The 19,350-nt window shown below is 60.4% G+C and overlaps 4 protein-coding genes across 6 annotated transcripts in view; 3 read left to right on the top strand and 1 right to left on the bottom strand.

Moving 5' to 3' along the window:
- Positions 1-3,685, top strand: part of FANCA (FA complementation group A) — a 39,382-nt gene extending 35,697 nt beyond the window's left edge. The window contains exons 38-43 of one of the 2 annotated variants that reach the window (XM_049806435.1): positions 305-367; positions 1,504-1,609; positions 2,009-2,084; positions 2,480-2,621; positions 3,001-3,093; positions 3,553-3,685. In XM_049806435.1, the coding sequence (XP_049662392.1) occupies positions 305-367; positions 1,504-1,609; positions 2,009-2,084; positions 2,480-2,621; positions 3,001-3,093; positions 3,553-3,660 (588 nt within the window). In that variant the 3' untranslated portion in view covers positions 3,661-3,685. Of the gene's footprint in view, positions 1-304; positions 368-1,503; positions 1,610-2,008; positions 2,085-2,479; positions 3,094-3,552 lie in introns of those variants that run through there. The other variant, XM_049806434.1, reaches the window with a different exon arrangement.
- Positions 3,686-3,757: 72 nt separating this feature from the next.
- Positions 3,758-12,418, bottom strand: ZNF276 (zinc finger protein 276). Of its 2 annotated transcripts, none has more exons than XM_049806451.1 (11): positions 12,178-12,418; positions 10,132-10,444; positions 9,965-10,017; positions 8,873-9,370; positions 7,790-7,868; positions 6,510-6,590; positions 5,981-6,091; positions 5,829-5,904; positions 5,263-5,380; positions 4,916-5,015; positions 3,758-4,478 (listed from the first exon to the last, which is right to left on the bottom strand). In XM_049806451.1, the coding sequence occupies exons 1-11, from the start codon at positions 12,395-12,397 to the stop codon at positions 4,193-4,195; spliced, it is 1,935 nt and encodes a 644-aa protein (XP_049662408.1). In that variant the 5' UTR covers positions 12,398-12,418; the 3' UTR covers positions 3,758-4,192. The 2 variants fall into 2 exon arrangements, with proteins under 2 accessions (XP_049662408.1, XP_049662409.1); XM_049806452.1 differs by having other exon boundaries at positions 10,132-10,441.
- A 119-nt stretch (positions 12,419-12,537) lies between these two features.
- On the top strand, positions 12,538-17,584 carry VPS9D1 (VPS9 domain containing 1). The gene is made up of 16 exons (XM_049806457.1): positions 12,538-12,686; positions 12,881-12,953; positions 13,093-13,185; positions 13,294-13,456; positions 13,588-13,699; positions 13,869-13,931; positions 14,250-14,302; positions 14,394-14,481; positions 14,704-14,789; positions 14,901-15,385; positions 15,560-15,689; positions 15,774-15,967; positions 16,058-16,139; positions 16,370-16,474; positions 16,921-17,062; positions 17,480-17,584. Exons 1-15 carry the CDS (start codon positions 12,573-12,575, stop codon positions 16,994-16,996), a joined length of 1,917 nt encoding a protein of 638 aa, XP_049662414.1. The 5' UTR covers positions 12,538-12,572; the 3' UTR covers positions 16,997-17,062; positions 17,480-17,584.
- SPATA2L (spermatogenesis associated 2 like) lies at positions 17,481-19,255 on the top strand. Its single transcript, XM_049806474.1, has 2 exons — positions 17,481-17,816; positions 17,912-19,255. Exons 1-2 carry the CDS (start codon positions 17,481-17,483, stop codon positions 18,809-18,811), a joined length of 1,236 nt encoding a protein of 411 aa, XP_049662431.1. The 3' UTR covers positions 18,812-19,255.
- Positions 19,256-19,350: the final 95 nt, after the last annotated feature.

Here is a 19,350-nt window from a genome sequence, read left to right as displayed (position 1 = left end):
CTCGTTTTTTACCTGTATTTGGGAGAAGTTGTCATCTGTTGTCTGACTTGCTGACTGCAGCAAGCCTTGCTTTGAGAACAGTGAATTCAGTGTGGAATTTACCCTTAGAAGCAATGAACGATGTCAGGCTGCAGTCTGTTGTGTTTAAACATGCTGCTTTCACCTGGAAGGAACAGCAGTGCTTGTAGTTCATCCAGGTCCATCCTGGGAACACACTCAGTGAAATGTTATTTCCTGATTGGAAAGCGCAAGTTCTGAGTCACCACCACAGATATAACTAACAGGCAGTCTCTCTTCCTTGCAGCTTCTTGTTTCTCTGCTGTTCTTCTCACTCATGGATCTCATCTCAGCAAAAATAGCACCAAAGGTAAATTCAGCCCCGAGGGAATTCTCATGACACTAAATGTGTCTGATCAGCTTGGTTTGCTGCCTAAAAATACTTTTTACCAGTACTGTGAAGGCTGGTAGCTTGTTCTGCCAGAAGGAAGGGATCAGCAACATCCCAGACAGAGCCTGCTGAAAGCCTTTCTGCTCCTATCAGATTAAACCTGTATTTTCCTCTAACTGACATTATCTCCCCTTTCACTACGGTAGCTTTTATTTTTTTTCCTGAGTGACTTACTATTTTCAGTTCCCTGTTCAGACTTTACACCTCCCAGGTAGCACAAGCACCTCACCTCTCTCTCTTAGCTTTTGTGTAGCATTTCACATTTGTTAGATGACTTTTTTTGCTTGGGCTGGAAACATACATGGTATTGCACAGGAAAAGGGGTCCCTGGGAAGGAGGAACATTAGTTTCCATATGATTTAATGCTATTAAATGAAGGAGCAAAGATGACAAGTTTCTTCCAGCAGCTGTCTGCCCCAAGCATCCTCCCGCCTGTGAATGCTTGTTTCTGTCCCTTTGCTGTCTTCTCAGCTTTGAAGTGCAGCCGTTTGTGTAGTCACTTAACAGATCGGATTGGGGAGCAGATTCAAGTTAAAAGTAATAATTTGGTCTCGTAGTCTGTCTTTGGGAGAGTCTGGAGGAAGAGTCATTGAGAAAAGAAACATCTTGAGCAAACAGATCTGGGAGGTTATTCCAAGGAAAATGAGTAATGCAAAAAAACCACTCCCAAGACATGCTGTCACTAGATGAGTTAGAGGGGAACAAAACCTCCTCTGGGGAGCAGGGTAGGGTCGTGCAGGATGTGCAGTGGCTCTGTGCCGAGTACTGCTGGTGATGAGCCAGTTGCTCTTCGATGCCACATCCCCCTCTTTCACAAATCATTCTCAGCTGAGCCCTGTGGTGGCCTGGTGTGGTGATGAAGGCACTGCACTACTCTAGTGCCTAATTGCCCAGGGGGAATCTGGGCTGCCAGGCAAGGGGAAAGACTTGGGCTAAATTTGTAAAGGTTCTTTAATTGAGCACTTCATGTACACAATCTCTTATGAGGAGGGAGTTTCTGCTTTTGATGCAACTAAAGCCTAAAACAAACTAGACCTGTTCTTTCTGACACCCAGGAAGGAGTGGATTTTCAGACATCTCTGGAATGGTCGCTGGCGATCTTGCAGTGCCTGGAAGAGAGGGGCATGTCCTGGCCTCTTCTCTTCCATTCAGCAGAGAAAGGTGAGCAAGTGCTGCCTCCATGGGGTGGAAAGGTGAGCTTCAGTGCTGGACAGGCATGCCCCAGCTCTTTGATTAATGAGCATACCTGTAAGGAACTGATGGGCCTTTGTAAGCAGCCTGAAAAATACTTGCCTGAGTAAAAGCTGACAACATCCTGCTTCTACCCTGCAGTATGGTGACCCAGCTGATGGTCAGGAATGACTGAAACTCACTGCTGTTCCCTGTGGTAGAGAAAGCCTCAGAGGGGGCAGCTTGCTTCTCTCAGTGGTCACTACACCCAAGCATTAGTGTTTATTGTGGGCTGGAAGGAAACTATGCAGCCCCTGTGCTGCTGTAGAAGTAGGCAAGGTGGCGTGAGGACCACTAAAGATGCTTAGTATTTCTCTCTGGCTATTGCAGACCCTAGCAAATACTGCATCCTGCGCAGTGCAGCCTCAGACTGTCACATCCGGCTCTTGCCTGTTGCGTTCTACAGGTAACATCGTCCTGGGCTCAGAAGGGAGGTGGTGGTGAGGGAGGATGCGGCTGGTGATTTGCACATACAGCAGCTGGCATGGAGTTAACTATACTGCTGGCCTGTAGGTGAGCTGAGCTTTTACCTTAGCTGTGCAGGAGAGAATACTTGGTCATAGCAGGATTGCTATTAAGGAGCCCTGTATCTTTTGCTAGAAGTTTCCTTTCAGCTTTGTGCTCCAAACAGGAGTGTCCCTGGCTGCCTTCCTGCTCCTGGCAGCAGGGTGGCCCTGCACACAACAGGAGTTCTAAAATGGACAGCAGCAAGAGCACCAGCTGCATTTGCCTTGTGTCTTTCTGTGTTTGAGTCTACCACGGAACTAGTGCTAATCAGACATGGTGTGTGACCTCCTGTAGCCTTACCCCTTGCTTTCACCAAGAGCTACTCACCAGAGAGCAGACCTTCCTCTACGTGGCGCTCGATTTGTACATCCAGCTGCTTCGGCTCTTTGTGGAAAGGAAAGACCTGCTGTGGCAAAGCCCAGACACCACAGAGCATGTGAGTGAAGCTCAGTCTCTCTTTTTTCCTCTTTTAACTGTGAATCCTAGTCTTTATCCCTTCCCCTGCCACTGGCAGCATCCCTCTTGTTCCCACCTTCCTGTACAAGGCAGAGGTAGCTTGTGCAGGTGCCTTTGCAGGCAGGCAGCTTGCTCACACTTCAGGGCTGAGAGAAGCTGCCGGTGCTGCTGCCTTGCTGCTGTCTTGTACAGGACCTCAGGGTGGATGTAGTCACTGATCAAGTGATCTGCTTAACCTGTGAATAGCCCCTAGGTGTGGGGTAGTGGCTCCTGTTTCACTTCTGGAGGCAGGGACCGAGCCCCGAAAGTGACACTGTGCTTGGCCTTGATCGGCCATGTCTCTTCTCTGTGTTCTCCAGGGGGATCCCTTGGAGGTGATCTCCACAGCCCGGCAGTTCCTGTTTAGTGTGATCCCACGATGCCCTGCCCCAAGCTTTGGAAATATACAACCAGTATGTTGAGATTTTTCCCTCTTCTCCCAGTGTTTCTGCCTGCATAGCCTTTCTTGGGCACTGATCCTGTACTGGTGGTGCCTGTGTTTCCACAACGTGTTTGGGAGTGGTGGAGGACACCTGCTGCTCAGTTAGTGCTATAGCCACATCCTCCCTCTCCTGGGCTGCATCTTTCTCAGCAACATGAAACACTCCTTTCACACAGTCTTACTCCCACCGCTTGCTTCATGCTTGGTCCTGGGGGGAAATATCAAGCACAGTGAAATGGCAGGTGTTAAAGTTTCCCACAAGCAGAGCCTTGTCAGCCAGGAGACCGTGTCATTTCTGTGCAAGTCAGCAACAGCCTCCCTCTCCTTTACCTGCACTTTGCTGAGAAGCAGCAAAATGCTCTAGCCTTGCTGTAACTCACTGTGAGGAAGCACAAGCAGGTCTAATACTGGCTGCTTGCCCTCTCTCCAGCTACTGGCCACATGTGAAGAACTTGACCCAGAGCTGGGAGCCACTCTCCTGCACTTCTCAGGGCCTGCTGCAGCCATGGAACTGGATGAAGAGCTCGTCCTGTTCTGAGCAGAACGCCCTGACTACAGAGGAAGGTACAGACAAGGTGCTACCTTTCTCACCAGTGCTGTTTCTTTCAAATTACTTTGTAAATAATTTATTACAAGCATAACCATGAAGCTCTTGTTACAATAAAAAGTAGGTTACAAATTTCAGTTTAGACTTGCTTTGGGAATTTTTTTTTTTCCAAAACAAAACGTCTGCTTAAAGTTGCTCCACTGGCCTATGTACCCTTAGAGCCACCTGAGGGCATTTCTGTGTGGGCAGCAGCCAACTTTGCTTCTACAACTGTGCGTGGGGAAAAGGGGGACCACGAAGGGGTGCTGCCGAACATCCATTCCCCTGGGATTAGACAGACTCTTAGTACAACACTGCTGAATCAGACGTGAGCATGGAGAATCACAGCATGATAACAAGCTTTTTCTGAGCAAGCTGAAGCTAATTCCACTGAGTTCTTTGGGAGACTAAAATGTAGATTAAAAATCTCCACTCTGCCATATGGTTTCTATAGGGCTGGACTGGGAAAGCTTCCCTGTCCCCCTCAGGTGGGCTCCTGTTGTGCAGTCACTTCTGGCTTTACCGCCTGGCTTTCTGAAGTCCCTGAAGTATTTAGGAGGAGTATGGGCTCTGGCTCCAGTGGTTTGGCTTTGTCCTGAGTCTGGGTCAGAGGGTGCACCATGGACATGTGGACATTAAGGTTATGGGCCTTTTCGAAGCGCTTTCCACACTGGTCGCAGGCAAACTCCAGCTCTGTCTCAGCTTTGTGTTTGGTCATGTGGTACTTGAGTGATGCTCGCTGTCTGCACTGGAAACCACAGATTTCACACCTGCAAGGCAAAGCAGAGGCTCAGCACCAAGCCTGAAACCACAGCTGTGGTATTCACTCTTTGTCACACTGAATAAGCCCATGAGAAGATGACTGCAGCCTCAGAGCACCTCCTACAACTACCCCAGTCATGCAACACAATTCTCCTCCTCCAGCCTGCAGCTCATTGCTGGTAGCTGAGCATTCACCTGCTGAGCTCTGAAGGGCAACAGGAGTAGAAGGAGGCACAAGACTTGCTCAGCAATGGGAAGCTCTGGAGCTGGAGCATGTGTGGATGAACATTTAAAGTGATTCAGCCAGGACACTGCCAGCTACAGGCAGGGTTTGTATCACAAAATTACTCTGTGCTGAGGGCAGTCACTGTGAGAGTTCTGCAGAACTTCACTACCCCTTCTAACCCTTTTCTTAGCTATGAATGGATGGTTGGTGTGCACTTACTGGAGGGGCTTTGCTCCCGAGTGCCGCATCTGATGGACTGAGAGGTGTTTGCGTTGCTTGAAGGTCTGCCCACATTCATCACAGATATAATTACGTACCTCTGCAATGGAAAAAGAGAGGAAGTCATTGATTCTGCTGATTTCTCAGTACATGAAATGCATACACGCAGTTACCCACACTTACTAGTGGAGTCTGAATTCCTCCCCCTGCCTCACAGCCCGCACATGATGGCCTGTTACAGGTTTACAGGCAAGGCAGACCGTTCTTACACCCCGCACCATCTTGCACAACAAATTGTTGAGTGTCACACCTGTCATCTGCTGGGAGCAAAGCCTGCCAGGACACACCTGTATGAATGAGTTTCACATGACGCTGCAGGTACCGGTCAATCATGAACACCTTGTTGCAGCCAGGATGAGGACAGGGCCTCTCCCGAACCTCCTCATGATGCTCTTTGATGTGTTTCTGTAAAGAAAGGACAGAGCTTCTAACTGCTGGGCTGCATTTTCCCCAGTGAAAAACTTGGCTCCCCCAAAGAAATGAGACACACACACCCCCCACACCCCATCTTGGCAGGCTCAGGCATCAGCACTGCTTCACTGTGAAAAACCAGACTTGCATCCAAATCTACCCCTGACAGCAGGGCTTTAACAGGACACAGTGGAGCTTGTTCCAAGGGCTGCTGCCGAGCCAGCGGCAGACTTCCAGAACAGGAGGAACATGCAGAGCCAGAGCAGCTCCTGGTGCTTTTAGGAGCACAGAAGAGGCCTCAGACCACTTCATTTAGTGGCTTCCCACCTCCTGCGGAGCTAGGCAGTGAATTACATCTGTCACAGATCCCTTTCCTCATACGGAAACTGTTCTGTAACACTCAAAGCTAGAGGTTTGAGACAGGAGCAAACCCTGAACTCACCTTCATGCCATCTGCGCCTCTGTAGACAGCCGTGCATCCCTGGTAAGGACACTTGTAAATGGTAGGCAGCTCCTCCCTGCAAAGCAGAGGCCTGCCGTCAGCCAGCGTGCTGAGTGTGGGGTGCTGCCCAGCCGCTGCCTGCTCCTTATTACCTTTCACATTTGATTTTTTTTTTCCAGCCTGGCTTTGGCCCTGGCTTCTTCCTTATTTTAGGCTCTTCTGCCTTCTTCGCTTCTTTGCTGTCGCTTTTCTTGCTAGAAGACCTTCAAGAAGGAACAAGGAAGAAGGACAGTGGTTTAATATGTGATCTTGGTTTTAGTCCTCCCACCTAATTGTCCCCAAACGTTACACCTGGTCTGACAGCTTAGCCTGATGCTTGACCTGGCAAAGCAGGAACATGCACACCATCAAATACACGTGAGCCGAGCTGCAGTAATTAGTGCCAGGCCTGGGGATGAGGGATGTGGCCTGGCTTCAACCCGATGCGGAGCTTGGGGAATAAACGGGTGCTGGGGCAGCACTGTGACCTCCAGGTGGGGACGTGGAGGGAACCAAGGCCATAAAGGAAAGCAATCACGTTGGCCCGGCCGAGTTCACCGCAGCACAAATGCGGTGGAGGTGGGCACCAGCCCTCCCACTCATCCACAGTGAGCTCTGCTAACCACACAGTAAGCCCCTTACTTCTTTTCAGGGTAAGGCTCGAAGGAGTCATCTGAAGATTGCACGTTTCTCTTCTCATTTTCATCGTCGCTCAAGAAGTCCCTGAGAGAGAGAAGATGCCCTTTACCGATGCAGCACCGGGCTGGCACTTCAGCACTAGTGTCAGCAGCAGCAGCACTACGTGTTCTTCATTCCCCATGAATCCATCTCCCCCACAGCATGGCAACGGCAGCTGAGGCTCCACGTGTTCTCCTCCCCTGTAATCTCCCCAAGCAAATACAGCACCGGTGAACACAGTAAATAGCAAAATCGGGTCCTTTTAGGACTAGATCTCTGTGAGAATAATTGAACCACTGTCAGGAGAACAAAAAACGGCTGTTACTGAAAAGATCTATTCATTGTTGAGGGATGTTGCTACCGCTTTCTATATGGGGAAAAGTAATTTTGTAGAGCAAGAATGTAATAGAATTGTCCAGCGCAGGTTAATTAAGCTACAGGTCATTCTGTATTTTCTCATATGTAGCAGCCACATAGGTTTGGGTTTTTCTTTTTCCTCCTTTTAAGTCCTAAGCCATACAAGAAGCAATTAATTCTGAAGCCAGGAAACAGGCAATAAATTGTTGCAGCACTTTTAACATGACAGCTGACAGCTTTACCTGACACACTGAAGTAAGTCTGCACTCGGCCATTTGGTGCTTTAGACTCCCAATGACTGGATTTAGCCAAATCTTTGATCATAAAGACTGCTAAGATGCCAGTGTCCCTCCCACTCCCCATTTAATTGCTCTCCCCATGAGCAAATGGGGCGATTTCTCCAAGTGCCACCCCTCACCTGCGTTCCTGCACCGACCACTCTTCTAGAGCCCCAGCCCAGAGCAGCCACGAAGGTGAATTGCTCTGAGGCTGAGTGGCTGGAGCAGTGGCACCTGGGACCGAGCAAGCCCCCCACACCCCCTGCACAGTTCCTTCCCCAGAGCAGAGGAGGGGCGGGGGGGGAATCAAAACAGGACCAGGTTTGTTGGAAGCAGCCAACAAACACAGAGAGCGCACGCGTGTGCAAACGCACAAACGCCGCTGTGCAAACCGCCCCGCTGCAGCGGAGGCAGCGAGGAGGGGAGTTCAGCGCGTCAGCGGCATAAGCTTCATCACAGCCACTGCAGAGCCACCACTCTGTGCCTCGGATGCCAGTTCCAAGGGGCCTCGAGGGCCAGGTCACTCGTGGAGAAAGAGCTCTCCGAGGCGGGTCATTTCATACTCGCAAAGAAGACATTTAGGCTATTTTAAACCCACTCTTCTCTCACCCCTCAGAAAGGTCACTGAACTCGTCTTTTACCCGCTCATCCGACGTTGCAGACAGAACCTGCTTCCCACTCAACTGTCCTAGGGAATGAAGGAGAACACGGTGCGTTACAAGGAAAAGCAGCAAAAACAAGCCAGCGAAGACAGCTGCTGAGAACAAACCAACCACTCCAGGTTCACTCGGTGTGGCTCATACCGTGTGAAAATACGTGCTCCATGACAAGTTAATGATTATTTAAACCAAACTCTGTGTCTTGTGTACTTGGAGACCGCTCTACCTGCACCCCAGGGACAGGAGAACCTTTACCCTGCAGCTCCCACGAGCATCTTTTGGTTTCTCCCATGACACCTGCTCTGTAAACGAAAGACTCGTCCCCAGGCAAGTCCCAGCTGCCATTCCTCTTTACAGCAGCAGACATCTCCTGTGGCTATCAGAGCTAAACACAGCCTGACTTCTGTAACTCAAAAGGGGTGTTAATTCCTTTCTTCTGGAAGTGGTGTTTGGGGGAGTTCAATAGTAAACCCACATTATGTTAACTTGGCCCACGAGCAAGCCCACCTGGCAACTTTTCTTTGCGGACAGAAGGGGCTCTTGCTGTTTGGCATCACCTGCACCAGGGGAGGGGAAACCTCTCCTTGCTGGAATACGGACAGGGTTTGGATTAAGCAGAAAGCAACATCTGGCAAATGTGGTGCTGGAGAACCAGGGACCATTCTACACCACTTGGGGTGCACATATCCCCTGGCAAGAGCAAGGCAGCAGGGTCTCGCCAGCCAGGTGCAGCCTGCAAAGGAATGGCCAAGTCCTGTCCCTTCTATCAGAGGGGGAAATAGCACACAGGGCCAGGAGACTGGCTCTTTGTGTGACATAGTCAGCCGGAGCCCGGTGTTCCCCCTTCCCTTCTGCAAGGCTCAGAGGCAGTTCTCTTGGGCAACCAGCACTCCCCAGCCAGAGTCTGCATCCTCCCTGAGGAGCAGCAGTCTCTGAGGAGGGGGCCCAGCCCCACTGTTGCTCCCTGGGCCAGCTCTCGGCTCCTTGCCCTTCCCCAGGGACCTGGAGGGAGATCGGAAGGCAAATCCCTTACCTGTGGCACTGCTCAGTGGCGACACGGGCTGCGGAAGGGCTTTCTCCTGTAAGGACACCGTGCCGTCCAGTTGCGAGTGAGATGAATCCCTGTTCTGCGGTGGCTCATTCTCCACGTTCAGTGGCACTGATGTGGTCCCTTTGTTTGCGGGCTGCTGGCAAGGAGTTGTCCTTACTGGAGCATGCTGGGGTTTGGGAGCAGAAACAGCCTCAGCATTGTCTGCCCCTGCCCCGTTGTCAGTCAAGCGCTGCGCCGTGCCCTTGTTCCACTCCCGTTTGACAGACAAGGCGTTGTCAACAAGCACCGTGCTACAGTCCGAATCCGTATCCATGACGTAGTCGTGCCCGTCCCCGCAGCCCCAGACGGCACGGATGATGCCGCAGTATTCGGAGGAGAGCACGCTCTGCAGGCTGGGCACCGACGGGCAGCTCCCTGCGTGTGTGTGCGTCCACGTCACCAGGCTGTGCAGGCATTGGGGGCTGGAGGTGATCAGGTCAACTGTCGGAGGGGAGAGGCAGCATGTGCGCAGTCAGTCCCCTGGGCCAGCCAAGGGCACAGCCAGCCACTGGGAGGGACAGGGAGGGACCCGCTCCCCCCTCCAGGGAGGGGACAAGGCTGCAGACCCACTCCTGCACTGCACTTCTGCGTCAGAAGGCGGGTGGGAGACAGCCTAAAGGCGCTGCACCCAGATGGACCGGGGTGAGGGCTCTCCCATTGACTGACTGCCAATATCATTAATTTTACAGCTGAAAGTGTATTTCTCATTGCCCCCCAGCATCTGATGGCAGCTGGCCCAGACCCACTCTGCTCTTCGCAGCCCCTGCATGAGCCTGAGCCTCTTCAGCTCAGCTTGGGGAGGCTGCTGCCCAGTGAGGATCCTGCCGAGAAGCCAGAGGGGAGAGCTCATGGCAGAGGGAGGAGGGTTAGGAACCCTACGAACCCTAACGAGCCAGACCAGGGCACGGTCCCTGTGCTGAGGGACGCAGGAACCGCCCTGCCAGGTGGTCATTCCTCAACACCCATAAAACCCAGCTCTTTGTTGATGGTATCACAGAAAAATACAAGAAAGCAGCTCTGGGAGCAGGCACTTACCCAGACAGGAGGCACCTCCTTCTGTGCCCGGCTGGGCCTGGCCCGCACCATTCCTGCAAAAGCCAGAAGAGCACAGTGGGGTCTTGGGGGTTACAGAGGGACCACGCGCCAACACACAGCGATTTACTACTCCCGATAACTCCCGGGAAGAAAGAATGACAACGTACTTTCCTTTAGACTTTATGTGGCCCGTGGGAGACGCGTTCACCCTCTGGATAAACGTCCTGAGGACACTGCGGCATTTGTAGAACTGGGCATGGCATTTCTTGCAAACGAACTGGGGGAGCGTGGGGTCCTGCCGCACCGCCACGCCGACCAGCCGCTGGAAGTCGGTGAAGAAGACCTGATCCACGCGGCGCTGCTTCTCTGAGTTCTCCCCCATCACAGGCACCTTCCCGAAAGCATTGCGCAGGCTCCTGGAGGAGAACTTCCCGTGGCAGAGACGACAATACCCGGTGCTCAAAGCTCTGCCAATTCCTGCTGGAGAAGGATTGAACACAGCCGCTGGGTGCCTGCTGCAAGAATACGGTGGCCAGCTATGGCCCAAAGGCACTGGCGTGCTGGAAGATGTTCCCCTTCCCTTGATCCAGGCTGCCTCTGAAGCTGGTGCTGGCTTCAGCACCAGCACAGAAAAGCCAGGCAGGAAGAGAGAGACCTTCCCTTTGACCCCCCGCTGCAGATCAGGGCATTGCTCCGCAACTGGCTTGACCCAAAAAATCAGCCTTTCTTGCCCAATTGCCCCAGCGGAGGAACCTTCTCCCAGCTGCGATGTTCCCGGGGCTCGCTCACACGCATTTGTGCTTTTGCCAACACTGTTCCTCAGCTTAAGTAGTTCTTCTCCCTCCCCGGCGTTTATCTCTAAAGTATTTATAGCCAGCAGTCATGTCCCTCAGCCGCTGCGAGCCTGAGCCGCCCCAGCTCTTGCAGCCCCTTTGAGACGCGCCATTTCTCAGCCACCCTGACAGTGCCCTGCAGCGGAGCTGAGGACACGGAGCTCTTGAGGGGGGAGTAAGGCCAACCCGGAGCAGCGGGGCAGGATGTAAAGTGTCTTTCCCGCTCCTGGTTCACTGACCGCCCGGCTCTCCTGCCCGGCGGCCCCGTGAGCCTGCCCAGCCACCTCCCTCCCCATCCTGCGGCATCTCTGCTCTGTGGAGCACGGCTCTGTCCCTCCGCTGCACCCTGACTGCCTGCCGGTGTGGGGAAAACTCCCCAACGTGGCCTCTTCCCAGCCCTGGTGCAACACGGCTGTGCTCTAAACCCTCCGGTCCCCCCACGTGAGGGGAACAGGGAGGGAGCAGCGTCCTACCTGCGGCCCTCTGCCAGCCATCACCAAAACCACATGAACGGCCTTCAGAGTGATTTGGGGTTGCATTGCACACCAGAGACCACTGGCGGGGACAACCTACAGAGCCTGGGAAGGGCAGCACGCATCGGGGGAAGCATTTTGGAGGGCCAGGACGATGCATGCCAAGCCTGGGTGCCGTCCCAAAGGCACGTGTGAGCGCTTCCTCCGTTTGTCGTTGACACCCAACGTTGAACCGTTTGGCGGTCAAACTTATCTCCTGCCTCCAGCCATGCCGACAGCAAAATGTTCAGCCACCGGCCGCCTCCAAACCAGGGACGGACGACGGCAGAGCACGGGAGGACGGAGGGGAGGGTCAACTCCCCTCGTCGTGCTGCCGAAACCTCTCCTTACCTCACTACGTACCGGGCACCGGGAGCCTCGGCTCTTCAGCGGCGAAGACGTGCCATGCAAACAGGCAAATCCCTGCCCCGGCCACGGGGCAGATCCAGCCACCCGATCGTCTGCCGGTGGCACGGAGCCCTCCGGAAGGCCGGTCTGCTCCCCGGTAGAGGGGAGAAGCCCCTCCGTGCCGGGCCTCACGCCCGCCGCTCCCCTCCCCCCCCACACCCCACGCAGCGGTTTCATTCCCCCGGGAGAAGGCTCCCGCCCGCGGGAACGACCGACAGCGGCTCCGGCCACTCGGGGGGTCCGGACCGCCGCTCCCCTCCGTGCCCGAGGGCCGCCGGACCCCTGACCTGCCCCGGGGCCGGGCCGGTTACCGGCCGTGACCCCGCTCCCCTCCCGCCCCGGGGCTTCCCGCAGCCGGGCGGCGGGGCCGAACCGGGCCTGCCCGCCTCCCCCGCGGGGCTGCGTCCCCGGTTAACCCCCTCCCCGGCCTCCCGCGGAGCCCGCCCCGCCCGGGCCTCACCTGCCTCCGGGGCCCCGCCGAGGGCGGCGGGCCGTGTCCAGGCAGCGGCCGCCGGGGCCCACCCCGCGGGGGGCTGGGGCTCGGGCCGCGCCGCCACAACCGCCGCCGCCGCCGCCTCGGTCCCGCGGGCCGCCGTGCCGGGCCGTCGCCGAGGCTCAGGGGCCGCCGCACCGGGGCCGCCCGCGGCCGCCAGGAACCGGCCGCGACGATCGCGCTTCATCTCCGCCGCCGCCGCCGCCGCCGCCGCGGGCCCGGCCCGCCCCGCCCCGCCCCACCCCGCCCGGCGCAGCGCCCCCTGCCGGCCGGAGGACCTCACCGCCGGTCCGGCTCCGCCGCGTTCCCCCGGCGCCGCCGCCTCGATCGCGTCGTTCCGGGCGGCGGCGGCGGCCGCCGCCATGGCCGCGGCGGGCGGCGAAGGACCCGGAGGACCTGGGGCTGGCCGGGCCCTGCAGACCGCCATGAGGGCGGCGAGCGGCGCCCTGGAGATGGACAGCGCCGGGCGGCCGCGGGTGAGCGCGGAGCGGGGCGGGATGGGACCCCCCCCCCCGGGCTTCACCTCCGGCCCTGGGGGCACCGGGAGGGTCGGGGTCCCACCGAGGCCATGGGAGACGCTGCGGGGGCTGGGGGTCCCCGGGACGACCCCCGCCTTGCCCGGGGGTCCCACGGCTCAACGCTTCCTCCCCCCCCACCATCTGTCTGGCAGGAGGCCTACATGGAGTACCTGAAGAGCATCGCCTTCATCGCCCAGGCCCTGCAGGAGGATGCGGCAGGGACAGGTAGGGCAGGACCCCCCCCCCCCCAACCCCCCCATGCCCGCTCCCCCATCCCCTGCCGCAGTGCTTTCTGCAGGCCCGTGGGGGCGGCGGGCCTGGTGTCCCCCCCTCCGTGACCCTAACACCCTGCCCGTTCCCACAGATGGGGGTGAGGGGGTCACCCCCGACACCCCGAAGATGCTGAAGCTGGCGGAGCAGTGCCTGGAGAGGGTCAAGTCCATCGCGGCGGCGCTGGGTGAGCCGGCGGTTGCGTTTTGGGGAGCTGGGTCCCCACCCGGGGCCCAGGCTGGTATTTGGGGGTGAGGGGAGGGGGAGGCTAGCTGACCTGTCCTTCCCTCCCCAGGGAAAGCCCAGGCAAAACCGGCTGCGCAGGAGCGGAGCGGGGGCCCTGCTCCCCTCCCCAGGCATCGCAGGGTCTTTTCGGATGAGGGGGGGAAGCTCTCTCCCTTCTTGCCGCCGGAGATCTTCCAGAAGCTGCAGATCGCCGAGGCGCAGAGCGTGCGGAAGTACGTGGGCTCGGACATGGGGGGCTGGCATCTGCCGGGGTCCCAAGCCGGAGGGGGGGCACAGCAGGGAAGGGGCTCCGGATCGTGTCACCGTGCCCTGTGGTGGGGTGCTGAGGGCTGGTTGCCGGCAGGGAGCTGACGCCGCTGGAGGAGGCGTCTCTGCAGAACCAGAAGCTGAAGGCTGCCTACGAGGCACGGGTGGCACGGCTGAACCCCAGCCAGGCCCTGCAGAAGACCTCCCTGGCAAGTGGGGAGCCCCGACGGGTGGGAGGCCAGGGAGGGAGAGCTGCTGCTGGTGGGCTGGGAGGGGAGAGGGTCCGTGCGGTCCCTGGGGGACCCCCTGCTCCATGCCGGCCACGCTGGTGGCTGTGGGCTTTGGGCAGGTGTCCCCAACACGTCTCCTGCTTCACAGACGCTGTCCCTGCAGCGGCAGATGATGGAGAACCTGGTGATCGCCAAGGCCCGGGAGGAGACCGTATCCTTCCTGGTGTGGGGAGAGCTCTGAGGGCCAGCCCCGTGGCCGCACCAGGCTCCGGCAGAGTCCCACACGCTGCCCAGGCGCCTGTGCCCTGTCCCTGGGCTGCACCAATCCCACACAGGCTTTTGGGGTCCCAGTCCTGTCCTGCTCCTGGCTGATTGGGGGGATGGAGGTGGGAGAAGGGCCGATCCCGGCCCCCAGGCTGCCGTGGCTGTGCCAGGGCAGCGGGTTGTGCCGAGGGCAGTGAGCGAGCGGTGCTGGCTGGGTGCCGTGGCAGTGCAGGGACTCTGGAGCCTTAACTCTGCCGTGGCCCAGCTGCAGCGGAAAATGGAAGAGCGGCGGCTGCGGCTGCAGGAGGCTGCCAACAGGTGAGCGGGGATGTCACAGCGGGGACGTCACAGCGGGGACCTCGGTGGCCATGCTGGCTGGTGCCCTCACCCAGCACTGCTGCATCCCCAGGAGATTCTCCAGCAGCGTGGCCCTCACCCCCGAGGAGCAGGAGCAGAGAGCCCTCTACGCCGCCGTCCTCGAGTACGAGCAGGACCACGTGAGTACGCGCCGGAGGCTGCTGCCGTGGGGACAGAGAACCGTGCTGTGGGTGCAGGACGCGTGCTGTCCTTGGGTGCCGTGGGGCAAGAGGCCTTGACACCCCTGGGTGCTGCTGGGGCAGGGTGCTGTGCTGTCTCCAGGCACCGTGGTGGGCAGGGTGCCGTGCCGTGGAGGCAAGGTGCCGTGCCATCCCCACTGACCGGCTGCCGACGCTCCCCAGGACTGGCCGAGGCAATGGAAGGCCAGGCTGAAGCGGAGCCCGGCGGACCTCTCCCTGGTGTCAGGGCTCTTCTCCTGCCTCCTCAGGTAGTGCCGGGGCAGGCAAGGGCCCTGCTCAGAGCGTGGGGGCTGCGGCCACTTGCCGTTGTCCCCTATCTGCCCCTGGCCCCCCCGCCCACCTCCTCCCTCTGCTTCCAGCTTCCCCGAGCACCCCATCGCCCAGCTCCTGCGGCAGCTGCAGTGCGCGGTGTACGCCCGCCTCTACCCAGCTGTCAGCCAGGGCACCACCGATGCTGCCCCTGCCTCTCCCACCGGCCTCTCCTTCCTCTCGCTGGATGCCGGGGGCTCGCTGCCTGCCGAGCCAGGGGGCCGCCGGCTCCGAGCCTCCCGCAGCCTCCACTGTATGTTCTCTGTGCCCGAGCATGGTCCGGCCGGGCTGCGGCACAGCCTGTCCAGCACGCCCCTCGCCGACGGCGGCCCTGGGACCCCGAAGGTGGAGAGCGGCTGGCCGGGGCCGGCGGCAGCCCCCCAGACCCCCCGGGAGAGCTCCTTCGAGGACCTGGAGCGGTTCCTGGCATCGCCTGAGAGCTGGGCCCCCGGGGAGCCCCCAGCCGGCTCCAAGCAGGAGGCGGCACTGCCGGAGCAGCTGAAGGGCATCGTGCGGGACATCCACAACGCCATCGGTGAGGGACCGCCGCTGGGGTCGAGGGACCCGCAGGGGCTCTCTGGAGGAGGAGGGGAACCCCTGCACCTCGTTGTTTTAGCCAGGGTGGACTTGGGGTGCAGGGTGGAGAGGACGGGGAGGGGGGGTCTTGCGGGCGCCTGCCGAGCGTGCTGCGTAACTCGGCCCTTCCCAGACAGGCTGCTGTCCCTGACGCTGCTGGCCTTCGAGGGGCTCAACACTGCCGCCGGCAAGGACCAGTGTCTGGCCTGCCTGGAGGAAGCCTTCTTCCCCCCTCTCTGGGCCCCACTGCTGGCCCTCTACAGGTACCGTGGCCCCAGGACTGGGCTGGGCCCCCCCTTGGCTCCCCTGGTCCCCTCTCTGGCAGCCCCTTGCCTCTCTGCCCGCAGGAGTGTGCACCAGCCCCGCGAGGCGGCCCTGGCCCGGAGCATGGAGCGGCACCGGCACGCCGGCCCCGCCGACATGGGGCTGTCCTCCCGGCTCTTCCCGACGGCCCCTGGCTGCCCCGCGTATGGCTCCGCCGTCAAGGACCTGCGCCTCATCCCGCTGGAGACCTGTCCCCGCAGGAAGCTGGAGTGCATCGGTGCGGGGCCGAGGGGGTCCATGCTGGTGCAGGGGGCGGGTGGGCCGGGAGGGTGTCGGGGTGACCCTCAGCTCCCACTCCGTGCCACAGTGCGAGCCCTGCGTGGCATCTGCGAGTGTGCCGAGGAATACTGCGGCTCCCGGGACAGCCGGACCCCCGCCTCTGCCGCCATGTGAGTATGGGGGTTGGGGGGGAGCTCAGAGGGCAGCCAGCCCCATGGCCAGGGTGCAAGATGCGGGGCTGGGGGCAGTGGGGCTGATGGTTTCCTTTGCCGGTGGAGTGTCGAGGCTGGTGGTTCCCATTGCTGGTGGGGTGCCAGGGCTGCTGGTTCCCGTTACTGGTGGGGTGGCGGGGCCGGTGGTTGCCATTGCCAGTGTGGCTGACGGTTCCCGTTGGCGGCAGTGGGGCGGACGACCTGCTGCCCATCCTGTCCTACGTGGTGCTGCAGACGGGGCTGCCCCAGCTGCTGTCCGAGTGTGCCGCCCTGGAGGAGTTCATCCACGAGGGGTAGGTGACCGGGGGGTGGTGCCGGGCCACACCGTCCCCCCCATCCTGGGGACGGGACTGCCACGGCTGGAGGCGTGGGGAAGGGAGCTGGGTGGGAGTTGTGGCTCCTGTGAGCACAGGGCTGTGGTGTGACGGCCATGGCGCCATCCTGGCTGTGGCAGTGCCATGGCTGTGATGGTGTGGCTGCTATGGCAGTGTCCTGGCCATGACAGTGCTGTGGTGGTGGGGTGGCCATAGCGGTGCGGTGTCCCGGCTGTGACTGCCGTGGCCGTGGTGGTGTGGTGGCTGTGGCAGTGTCCCAGCCATGATGGTGCTGTGGCCACGGTGGTGTGGTGGCCGTGGCCATGTGGTGGCCGTGGCAGCGTCCTGGCCATGACAGTGCCGTGGCCGTGGTGATGTGGTGGCCGTGGCCCGGCCGTGACAATGGGGTGGCCGTGGCGGTGCAGGTACCTGATCGGGGAGGAGGGGTACTGCCTGACGTCCCTGCAGAGCGCCCTGTCCTACGTGGAGTCCCTGCAGTGAGGAGGCGGCAGCGGGGGGGGGGGGGACGACACACACACGCACCCTCTCCCCGCCACCCACGGCCAGGTACTGCTCCCCATCCCTGGGGTGGGATCGGGGGGTCCTGTGGAGCCGGGGCCGGCCGAGCCCCTTGTCCCGGGCCGTGTTGCGGGGGGGGGGGGGGGTGGGTGGGTGGGTGGGGGGGGTGGATGAGTCGGTGTCCCCGGGGTCCCCCCCGTCCACCAGAGGGCGCTGTCGGCGGCGGATCAGCCCAGGCCCTGAGGGGGCGGAGCCTCGGCGGCGCCCCGCCCCTCCGGGTGACGTCGCAGCCCGCGGTGGGCGTGGCGCGGGCAGCGGAAGGCGAGGCCGTGCGGGAGCGGAACCGGCAGGTGAAGGGAGCGGGAGCGGCGACGGGTGCTGAGGCCTTTGGGGGGGGCAGGGGCTGGGGACCGGGGCTTGGGTAGCGGGGGGGGGGGGGGGAGGTTCACGCTGCTGCACCCTCAGGATGTGCGCGGGCTCGGCGCTGCGGCAGGAGGAGTTCCACCGGCAGGAGTACCGGCAGGAGTACCGGCGCTGCCTGGAGCGGGAGTTCCGTCAGGGCCGGGCCGGGCCCTGCTCCGACCCCTCCTTCGGGGAGCGGCTGGGGCAGCGGCTGCGGCGGGAGCCGGCGGTGCTGGGGGCTCTGCAGGAGGACGCCCTGGTCCTGCTGGCCCGCGGGTTACGGGATCGGCCCGACCCGGGACCGGCGCTGCGGGGCCTGGCCAGCGCCTTCCGGCTGCTGGAGCTGGCGGCCATCAACCTCTACCTCTTCCCCTGGCGCAAGGAATTCGGCACCGTCCAGGTGAGGACCAAGGCGGTGGCGACACTGGCGGGGGGACGATGGATGCACCGGCAGGGCATCTCCAGCTGTACCCCTGCTCCCCCTTCTCCTTACAGACCTTCTCCGGCGTGTACATGCACTCACTGCGCCCGGCGCTCCCCGAAGATGACTTGGTGCGGAGCTTCGGCCGGTTGGGCTATGAACGGCGTGGCCGGCACTGTCTGGCCGTCACCCGGCCGCTCCCCGAGCCCGAGCTGGTCGCCGCCGCCTGCGGCTTCTTCGCCTGCCGGCTGGAGTGCGAGATCCTGGCGGAGGTGGTGAGGCGGCTGCGGCCGCGCCGGCTGCGCGCTGAAGATCTGCTGGAGGCACGCCGGCTGGCCGGGGACGTGGAGGCCTGCGTGGAGATGCTGCAGCAGCTGGGGCCGCGACACGAGGCAGCTGCTGACTGTGGCGACAGCATGGATCTCTACCAGGAAACACCGGCCAACCCTGAGAACGCAGGGGGAGAGGATGCAGCCCCCCCAGCGCCATGGAGGGACCCTGGCAGCCCGCGGGGTGCTCAGGACATGCCCGGGAGGAGCTGGGACTACCGCAGAGATGGCAAGCGTGGGCAGGAGCTGGTGCCCTCCATGGGCAACCCCAACCCGGACACCTCCTCCTCTCTCCTCTTCCTGGAGCAGGAGCTCAGCAGGGCCAGCAGCCCACTCTCTGCCCTGGCTGTGGGGAGCGGAAGCCCCCAAGTGCCGGGGGAGTCCCAAAATTCACCAACCTCCCCCAGCCAGGAAGCCCCTGAGCTGCCCTGCTACCAGCTGCACTCCTGCCTGCGCCGGGGTGCATTGCCCTCCTACTGCTGCACCACCTGCCAGCAGCTCCACGCCAGCACCTGCACAGCCGGGCAGGCCTGCCGCACCCACCACCATGGGCAGGAGCTGCGCAGCGAGAGGCAGCAACGGCTCTGGCTGCAACGGACAGAGGTGGACATGCTGCTGGCCGACGGTTCCGCTCCCTGGTCATAGCGGCCCTTGGGGTTCTGCTGCTGGCTGCGCCCATCCCTGCTGTGGCTGGAAGGGGATGGGGACAGCCACCGCTCAGCCTGAGGGACACTGAACTCACCCCTGCTAAGAGGTAGCGGTGCCTGTGCCGTGCTCTGCTTTGCCCCTGGAGTGGTAGGAGCCTGCCAGGCTCTGGGTGGATGGGTCCCTGCTCCAAGCCCAGCGCTCCCGCTGTAAATGGCTCAGTGCATCTCAGTAAAGCACAGCTGCCTCACACTGTGGTGGTCTTCTCCTGCCCTGTCAGAGTCACAGGAGGGACAATAATGGGGACATGAAGGGGGAGCAGCGGCCCAAGTGTGCCTGCTCCTGGGGAAGGGACAGGGCCTGCAGTGCTACCTGCTGCTACATCACCCTGCAGGAGCAGCTCTCACCTCCCAGGAGAGCAGGGACAGGCTCCATTTAAGGGAGGCAGAGCTTAGGGGCATGCTCAGACCCTGGGGCTGCACATGCAGCACAGGGGAAGCAGAGCAGGGCCATGGCTTCTAGCCCAGCTGGAACTGAGG

This window comes from Accipiter gentilis, chromosome 7 (assembly GCF_929443795.1).
Source record: "Accipiter gentilis chromosome 7, bAccGen1.1, whole genome shotgun sequence".
In the NCBI taxonomy this organism is placed as follows: Eukaryota; Metazoa; Chordata; class Aves; order Accipitriformes; family Accipitridae; genus Astur; species Astur gentilis.
The sequence above is the reverse complement of the archived record's forward strand: the minus strand, read 5'-3'. Positions and strand labels throughout refer to the sequence as shown.